The sequence below is a fragment of the Cebus imitator genome, unplaced genomic scaffold, assembly GCF_001604975.1.
Source record: "Cebus imitator isolate Cc_AM_T3 unplaced genomic scaffold, Cebus_imitator-1.0 Scaffold307, whole genome shotgun sequence".
Classification (NCBI taxonomy): domain Eukaryota; kingdom Metazoa; phylum Chordata; class Mammalia; order Primates; family Cebidae; genus Cebus; species Cebus imitator.
The window spans coordinates 2,628,075-2,638,421 of record NW_016107622.1 but is presented as its reverse complement, the minus strand read 5'-3'; the positions used below and the strand labels follow the sequence as shown (position 1 = coordinate 2,638,421).

Genomic DNA, 10,347 nt, shown 5'->3' with positions numbered 1-10,347 from the left:
TTTATGTGGTTGCCTGTGGAAAGAAAGATGGGTCTAAAAAAATGAATCTTGCTTTTACTCTATATCCTTTGAAGTTTTTGAATTAGCTTTTAGACTGTGCATAAAGACCATTACAAACAAAAAATCAAAGACTAAAATTCAAAGCAAATATCATAATAGTAAATATCCTATACATAGGATAACTGAGAGAATTCTTACCTTTCTCTGCAAAATTTAAGTGAATGTAGTATGGCAGGCCTCTTTTGACGTAAATTCCATAAGTGTAAGGTGTCATCAGCCAAGGCACTCACAAGAGCTCCCTTAAAAATCAAGTATAACATATTTCATACACAATATACAAACATTAAGTCTACTCAATAGTTGCCAGAAGTATTTCCTTCCCAAATTCCAAAACTTTCTGCCAGTAGATATAGATCTAAGAAACACTTGCCTCACTTAGATTCAAAACAGCAGATGTAAAAAGTGTATGTGTATTACATGTATGTAAACATGTTAGCTTCTTCAATAATTTAAAGTATAATTTAGTATCTCATAAGCCAAAAGTATACTAGGATCTAGTGGAATAGTATGGTTAAGATCTAGTTATTTAAAATTAGAGGTCAGACTGTAAATTACTTGGTAACTATTATACATACTTCCTTGATTCACAGAACAAAATATGATATGAATAACCCCCTCATTTCATTTGGCTTAAGACCAATCCTTATGAAAGTACTATACCTAGACCATAATTCGACTACTAGAACAGTATGGAAAATAAAGATAGCATTTGGCACACTGTAACTTCCATGTCTGAAGGTTTCAAAATCTGACTAATTTAGAATGTTAAATGTCTGATACCACTAAATATTATTATTTATAGGGAAGAAAAGGCCTGGCAGTACTTGAGAATCATTTAAGTGGCTCATTCTCACCCAAACCGAACAAATCAGAATATCCAGAGTGCAATAGTTTAGATGTGGTTTGCAATGCCAAAACTCACCATGTTGAAATTTAATTGCCAATGAAGTGGTGTTAAAAGGTGGTAAATGATCCCTCACTTGGTTCATAAGGGATCTGCCTCCATGAAGAGTTTAATGCAGTCTCCGGGGAGGGAGGGAGTTTTCTTCCTCACAGGACTGGATTCTTATGCTAGTGGTTGTTATAAAGTGAGGCTGACCTCTTTGCTCTCTTGGCTTGCACCAGGTTCCCTTTCTGCTTCTCTACCATGTTATGATGCAGCATGAGGCCCTCACCAGAAGTCAGCCAGATGCAGCTGCTCAATCTTGGACTTGCCAGCCTCCAGAATCAAAAGTTATATAAACTTTCCTTATAAATTACCCAGACTCAGGTATTCAGTTGTAGCAAGAGAAAATGGCCTAAGATATAGAACAAAGACCTATGCAAGCATATTTTGAAAAACCTCCAGAGATGACTGATATAAAATTATGAATGTGATGTGATGATTCTGAATAAAATTATGACTCTCTAGACTAATCTATTACGATGTCTAAATGTTTTTCCTCAAAGGAGCTAGAAATCTATCATCAACACTGAGAGAAGACTAAGACCAGAGATGTAACATGCAGAATTTACATTAATTTCAAAACCGATTAGCAAGACCAATCTTTTTGGTTATTGTAAGAAATCTTAGTCACACCCTTTCAAAATAAGAGTTTCTCATCTACTCAGAATAATTAAAGCAGCTGTCAGGACAAGATTTATATTAAATTATCTCTCCAACTCCTTTTCACCTTCAAAATTCTATGAGGGCTACCCTAGTGTGTAACTTCTGTTGCCAGGACATGACAACTGGAATGCAGAAACACATAAAGTTCACACTCCCTCCATTTCACCAGAAAGCATCCTCTTACCTACATCACTTTGAAGTAGAGAAACTCAAAGGATTTAGTGTATCAAAGATTTGTACTGTTATTTCTTATTTACATCATATATCAGGCCACGCCATCTTCTTTCTTAATATGTTTGCCACATCTTACAATCTCAAGGAAGAAGAGAAGACAAAAAGCCAAAATGGCAGTAACAGCTAACCTCCTCTTATGGTGGCTCCTTCACCTACACACTACATAGTTTTCTAAATCTGAAAGCAAACAGGTAGACCTAATTGTCAGATTTCCACTTTTTAACACAATAAAACTATCTTTATGTATTTATAATTTAACATTCAAGCAGGTTAAAAAAAAAAAAAAAAAAAAAAGGCCATCCCAAAGAAGTCTATGATCAATCTTACTGAAGAGAAAAAGAATACTTAATACAAATGTAAACAGTATAAATTTAATATTTCTAATATTTAGGTGTACAGTAATTGATTTGCTGTATTTTATTAACATCAGTTCAAGTGCTGCTTTAAAAAACAATTTTAACGGAAGTATAAAAATGAAGAAGAGGCCAGGCACGGTGGCTCACGCCTGTAATCCCAGCACTTTGGGAGGCCAAGGCTGACAGATCAATAAGTCAGGAGTTTGAGATCAGCATGGCCAAGATAGTGAAACCCCCTCTCTACTGAAAATACAAAAATTAGCTGGGTGTGGTAGCACGCGCCTGTAGTCCCAGCTACTCAGGAGGCTGAGCTAGGAAAAATTGCTAGAACCCGGGAGGCGGAGGTTGTAGTAAGTCTAGACCATGCCATTGTGCTCCAGCCTGGGTGACAGAGTGACACTCCATCTCAAAAAAATAATAATAACAAATAAATAAAGAAGAACATGTTACTAGATGCCAGGGAGTGAGGGTGAGCAGGAGTTCAATTACAAAGGGACTCCCTTAGTGCTGAGGGTACCTTTTTATTTCTGAGGGAATTCCTTCCCTTAGAGTTGAGGGAACTGACCTATATCTTGATGTGGTAGTGTTGCATGAACCTGCACATGTGATAAAACTGAACTACACACACAAACACACAAGTAAGTGCACATACGAACTGAAAAATCTAAATAAAGGTCTATAGTTAGTAGTATTGTTTTGTTGTCATTTTTCTGGTTTGCTATAGTAGTATTGTTATATAAAATGTTACTACTGGGAGAAGCTAAAAGAACGGTACACAAGCACTCTCTGAAACTATTTTTAAACTTAACTGTGAGTATAATTATTCCATGATAAAACATTCTTTAAAAGAGGAAAAATAATCTGAGTCCTCATATATGGGTTCAACAACTTTCCACATTTTAATTTTTTAAAAATTCTAACATTAGGAGAAATATCTAATGTAGATGACGGGGGGATGGATACAGCAAACCACCATGGCATGCGTATACCTATGTAACAAATCTGGACATTCTTCACATGTAACCCAGAACTTAAAGCATAATAAAGAAATAAAATAAAAAACCGAATATTCGGGTATAAAACCTAGAAGCAAGCTATCTGTGAAACTGCTTTGGGATATGTGCATTCATCTCAGAGAGCTGAACCTATGTTTTGATTCAGCAGTTTAGAAACACTCTTTGTGTAGAATCTAGAAAGTGACATTTCACAGTGTACTGAGGCCCAAGGTGAAAAACTAAATAACGGGCAATAAAACCCTAAAGGAAGCTATCTGTGAAACCGCTTTGCAATATGTGCATTCATCTCAGAGACGAACCTATGTTTTGATGCAGTAGTTTAGAAACACTCTTTGTGTAGAATCTAGAAAAGGATATTTCAGAGTCCACTGTGGCCTATAGTGAAAAAAAGAATTATCGGACTATAAAGCATAGAAGTACACTATCTGTGGAACTGTTCCACGGTATGTGCATTCATCTAAGAGAGTTAAACCTTTGTTTTGATTCAGCAGTTTAGAAACATTGGTTGTGTGGAGTCTAGAAAGTGGAAAATAAAAATATCAAAAAAAATTTTTTATACTTTTAAAATGCCTCATTCTATACAGAATACTGAAGTTTTTAAAAACACATCTTCTGACCTTGAAAAATCTAGACAATTGCAAATTATTTTGATTACAGCTTTATGGAGGTTTTTACATTGTCATAATTATCTGTTTATACCCATGATGCCTTTCTTAAATCCTCTGGTGTGAAGAGAACGTTTATCAAAAGCCAGAGGTATTCAGAAATTTATTTTCTCTCATATACATTTAAGAAATTATTCCACAGAGCCTAAAGATTTAGGGTCTAAAATAATGTCCACAATCTGTCCTCATATCTAAGGAGATCAGAGCCTTTTCTGAAGCAATTTCTCTTTCTTCCTTTTAATAACCAGCTTTCCCACTCTATCACTACTTGTAGTAAACATCTATTCTCAGAGCTGCTCATATATTCTCAAAATATGTAAGAACAATGTTTCCTATGCTGATAAAATGATGTTTTCTCCAGCTCCTTCTATACTTTCTAATAGGAAGGTGACATCAATTACTTAAACCAATTAAGTGACATAATTGGGTGTTATTTAAGAACTCTGGCCAGTAACCATTTTCTAATGAATGAATGTTGGTTTCTTGGTTGTATTCCAAAGCAATTCGTTAAAGAAGCACATTCTTTGATTTATCATAAGCTCAATCTTAAAAAAATATTTTAATATAGATTTCTATATTACACAGTATTCAATATCCCTTAACATTTAAATGCAGCACCTTTTACCAAAAACATTTACCTTAGGCCATTCAATTTACAGCACTGTGTAGAGAAAACATTTTACATTATTTATCTAACTGGCCATGATGTTCACTTAAAATGAATTACTATTTCTCACCCATAAGAAATTAATTTTTGTTCAACTATTTAAATAAAATGTGAATGTATAAAAGAAATCTGAGAGACTAGATGTGGCCCTATTTTAGATATAAGTAGAAATGATTAAAACAATTCACTCACCTCATTGATCAGGAACTGGAGCTGGATTACTGCAGCTCCACTGTCATGCTGGCAGTAACATTCTACTCCTGGACGACCAAAGCTGTAATCAATTCCATTAAGGAGTTTAAGGTATTTGTCAGATTTTTTTGAAACTGATTAAGTTATGTAATAGGCTGATCAATATTCCAATGACCTCATATTCAATACAGGCTATTTACTAAAGCTGAGATTTAGAGTTAGTTTTGTTACGTATCAATCGAATCAGTTTCTGTTGAGAAGTCTCAAAGATTACAGTTTTAAACAAAATAATTAGGAAAATGAATTATTAAAATCAGCAACGTATCAAAACAAGATAATATATAGGTAATACACTTTATGCTGGCCCAAATTATTTTCTTCAGCTTAAAATAACAGAAAGAAGAAAAAAGGTGGTTGGATCTATAGAATATCCAATTTTGCTGAAGTCAGCAAACAAATCTGAAAAGGAGTCAAATGTCATTTTGGAATGTTGCTTTTAGAAACAGTAATCTTTTCACTGTCAATTTTTTCATTTCCGCAGTGTAATTTTTAACTAAGACTAAAAATATAATGAAGAACAACATAACTATGTTTCTAGTTGAAACATGATATTGTATCACCAATGAATCTACCAATCTTTCAAATAGGCATGGATAACTGACTAAAATGAATTGGCATACAATAACAACAGCAAATATTCATATAACATTTTCTATGTGTTAGGCATTATTATTAAAATGTTATTTATATCAACTCACTTAATCCTCATAACTCATGAAGAATACGTTATTTTTCTCCATTTAAACAGATAAGGAAGCTGAAGAAATTATGTAACCTGTCCCAAGTCACACAACCAGTAGTAAAAACAGAATATGAGTAAGCATTCTGGCTCCAGAGTCCACACCCTAAATTTAAAAAGTATGCTGAATAAAAACATCAAAACAGAACCAAAAAAACCCAAAACAAAACTACATTTGTAGAACTCACTATGTGCCAGGCACCGTTATACACATTTTACCTTCATAAGCTTGAAATAAGAAGGTAGCAATTTTACCCTGCTGCTAAACTAATCTCATTTTACCAGCTGTTAAATATTACCCTAAAGTAAAAAGCAAAATGTAAAAATAAAATTTGTTGAGATTCAATAAAACTTATAGTTGCCAGTATATAAATTCAAATTCAGGTATAGACTGTTTCTATATTCTATTAATACATACCACAAAGCTACTAATGAAAAAATTGTGCCATAGGTTTAATTCCTATTTGCCATGATTTTTTCCTTTGGATTTCTAGGAATTTTCTAGACGGTACTCATTTTCAAGAGTTTTTTTCTATTTATTACTACCAATTAATTATATATTTTATAAATTAACAGGCTGAGCATATTTAGCTCATAGTACCCTATTCTTTAAACACCCAGAATTACTGGTGGTACTAGCAGCAGTAGCAGCAGCAGTATTAGTAGCAGCAGTAGTAGTATTTTTGCTATTCCAGTTGCTCAAATACAACTGCAGGAAACTAGATTTCAATTAACAGTATTTTCAGTATGCAAATCACACTGACAGGTCATAAAAAAGGAAAATCTATATCTCTGTTCACCCTCCTTTTTCAGATGACAGCATAGACCCTGCCCTTTTACCCAGTATAGTGAGTCTGATACTAATCTCTTCAGCTAAATTATTCTTTCTGGCACCAATTAGCGTATTTTATAATTCCCATTTTACATGAATGTAAATCCTCTCTTTTGAGACTAGATCAGGATCAATGAGTAAGTTCATTTTTTAAATGAGTTACTGTAGAAAATCAAACATTATACTTTACATATTATCACAAAACATATATAATATTGTCAATCTTTTGATATTAACCAAAGACATTTTCTTTGAGTATGAATTTATTAACTAAAAATCAGGGCTGTTTTTCTTGAATAAAACATAACCATAACTACCCAGGTATAAGATTTCCAGTTAAACTTTTTTTTTTTTTTTTTTGAGACAGAGTCTCGCTCTGTCAGCAGGCTGGAGATTAGTGGCATCATCTCAGCTCACTGCAATCTTCGCCTCCCAGGTTCAAGCACTCCCCTGCCTCAACCTCCCGAGTAGCTGGGAGTACAGATGCACACCACCACGTCCAGCTAATTTTTTGTATTTTAGTAGACAAGGGGTTTCAACATGTTGGCCAGGATGGTCTCCATCTCCTGACCTCATGATCTGCCCACCGTGGCCTCCCAAAGTGCTGGGATAACATGTGTGAGCCACCACGCCCAGCCTAACTTCTTAAATGGAACTTTAAAGATAATATCAACCAATATGAGTGCAGGGTTCATATACAGTCTTATTATTTCTTTTCCAGTCATTTATAGGTATACACACCAAATTGGGAGGGAAATTTTAAATGACTGACCTTCATGAAGTGTTTCGAAAGCATTCATCTTAGATGTTCATTTTAAAATGTCTCTTTTGACATTTGTATTTCATTATATTATAGAATATTATGGTGATTTACTTGATTAGAATATCTAATAGACACAAACAGATTGGGAATACAGAATACCTGATTCTTGGTAAGATTAAGCAACAGGTTAATTTGAGCCTTCTAAGAAATAGCTTACTGGTCTTGAAATTTCAAATTGCCATGGGCGTCAATGTTTTATCCAAAGAGAATAAAAAATGTCTATAAATAAAGGAAGTCAGTTATACAGAGGTCAACAGAGGTTTTACTCTTAGGCTATGCATGAAACTACTCTAAACAAAAGTGTACTTTTAAACGATATGATATAGTTCCTTAACTTCTAGCTAACATGATAAAAACAACTTCTTAATAAACAGTAAGAACCACTTACTAAGTTACTACTAAGTGGTTAGGCACTGTGCCTTAAATATATAATTGCACTTAATCATCACAGTAACTCTGAAAGACAGTTATTATTCATATTTTATGGGCAATATTTCTAAGGCTCAGACAAACGGTTTTTCTCAAAGTTACGGATTTCATTCTCTTTTCCTGTAAATAAGGCAGTAGTATACAGCTGCAGCTAGTCCCAAAGTGTCCTACCACCAAACTGCCCTATGGATTGGAAGAAAAATTAATAAGTTATTACTTCATCATAACAAAAAATTTTAAACTAAGTTTTAAAAACAGATACTGCCTACATGTAATCCTGAGACAGTAACATAGAAAGAGCACAAATTTCACAGCAAGTATTTCTCTATCCTGGTAGTGGGTCAGAATTCTGGCTCTACTGCAAACTTGCTACACCCAAATTTCCAGAGGAGATGCCTGGGTAGATTGCTTGTTCATTTATTATTTATTTACTTATTGTGCCACAGGGACCATCTGAGGTACAATGAGACTTGAAGACCTCTACTCTCAAATTAGTTCATATGTCAGCTCTGCCATTAGATGCTGTGATCTGGAGAGCATTATTACAGGTATTAACTAACGAATCTATAAATGCATATAAGACCTATCTAGACTAGCTTGCAGCACTGTAATGAAGATTAAACTACATAGAGTGCACTTACCAAAGGGTATCCATTATAATTATTTAAGACAATGTATTATTCACTATGTTGGCTAGAACTAAATGTTCCCTGACATCCTGACATTGGACATACCATCATAACACAACAAAATGTCAACATTGAATTTATTAGATCACAAAACATTTATACCCTTTCACATCTATATTACTCCTTGCACACATGGTTCTTCCTCATACTGACATTACTAAGTTAATATTTTTACTAGAAAATAGTCAAACATTGTAAATGAAGATCTGAGTTGACATTTTTATTAGAAAATAGTCAAACACTGTAAATGAAGATCTGCTTGGTAAGTGATTTCCATTTACTATGGCTATGTTCACAATTAAATGATAAAATTAAACATTTGAAACTAAAATAAAGAAAAACCAAAGGAAAATTATGCACTGAACATTCCTGCAAATTTATTAAGGAAATATTTACTATTCTAATATTTGTTCTTTTACATATGTATGAATCAATTATAAGGGAAAGGTAAATTTCTTCTGTCGTGATATCTTAGCTTGTAATTCTAAACTTCAATGTATTCTTCTGAAGATGATACAATTTCCTATCTCAGATACCTTTCTGCTCTCAATTTTTCTACTGCTTGCCTAACAAGAGCTATGATATCTGCCCTAATCCCACTAGTAATTCCTGTTTTTAAAGGAAACCAGTTAATTTATCTGACCCATGATACATGTCAGATAATTCCTGCACAGCTAGACTCATGGTCCAGTTCCAGAGAAGCACCATTGTCACTGGAGTATTTATAAAGAGAAGATGCAGAGGCAAAGTTAAAAGAGATTGGGAGCACAGTCTTTGAACAAAAGGCTGTGTAATTTAGACATGACTCTCTCTGCAAGCAATAGGAAAAAAAGAAATAATTACAGAAAAAAATAACACGACAAAACTAGCAATTAATGAAGAATAAGCAGGAAGAGGTATATAGGACACATGAGCAGGAACAAATGCCAGAACCAGTAAAACCTTTTATTTACAGTAGCATATATCAAATTCAAAACGAGCATTAATCTAACTGCTGAAATGGCTTTTTCTAGTTGAATGGTTGAGAAGGGAGGAATAAATGGGAATTGGGAGGCCTTTAAGCATATCATCATCATCATCAGTAGCAGCAGCATCACTAAAGCTGAGATTTACTGAATACTTAAAACGTGTCAAGTACAATATTTTCACAAATAAGGAAACTCAGGCACAAGTTTAAGCAACTTGCCCAAGGCCACTCACCTATTAGTAAAGAAGCTGAGATATGAACCAAGGCAGTCTAATTCCAGAAACCACAGTATAAATCACCAACCCTTATAGCACACACGTAAATACACACACAAACACACCCCAAAGTATATTAACAGCCAATTTTCACATGTAAATGTTATTTCCTGTTTTATTGTATGTTATCTTAAAGCTGGAAAAAGTACACAGAAAAAACATATGTATAATCAATATTTCACAACTGAGCGAAGCCAGATTGGTCTAATGATATAAAACTAGACCAAATGTAACTTGTAGTAAGTGAACATCATACACGAATTAGATAGTAAACAATATGCTAATTTAATAATCTACTAAAGTCATTTTTCATGTTAGCTTAGGATATCATATTTAAAAATTAATTTTAATAATGAAGAAATATGGCCCAGCAAGATAACCAAAAAGCTAGAATTCTGTATTCTAATTCTAGTTGTAATTTTGAGACAACCTCTTTACAAATATCTCCATGTGTAAAATGATCATCCAAAAAAACCATTTTAGAGCCTATTGCTATTGAGAGGAACAATACTTGGCAAAATTAAATAAGAAATAGAAACAAAGAAACAATCTTATCTTTTAAAAGAATACAGGATCAATGGAATACATAACGTTAGAATAAAGGGCAAAACCACAAATCTCAAAGGGTGCAGAAAAAAAAGGATCAGACAAAAATCAACACCATTTTACGATTAAACTCTCAACTCCACAAACCTAGAAATAGAAGGGAATTCCCTCAACATGACAAATGGCAT

General features: G+C 33.7%; 1 protein-coding gene across 2 annotated transcripts in view; it reads right to left on the bottom strand.

Annotated features, from left to right (window-relative positions):
• LOC108285812 (syntaxin-binding protein 5) overlaps positions 1–10,347 on the bottom strand; it is a 127,504-nt gene that overhangs the window by 90,510 nt on the left and 26,647 nt on the right. For both annotated transcript variants that reach the window (XM_037729498.1, XM_017503254.2), the window contains exons 3-4: positions 4,800–4,881; positions 199–299 (exon numbers count right to left, since the gene is read on the bottom strand). In XM_037729498.1, the coding sequence (XP_037585426.1) occupies positions 199–299; positions 4,800–4,881 (183 nt within the window). The remainder of the gene's footprint in view (positions 1–198; positions 300–4,799; positions 4,882–10,347) is intronic.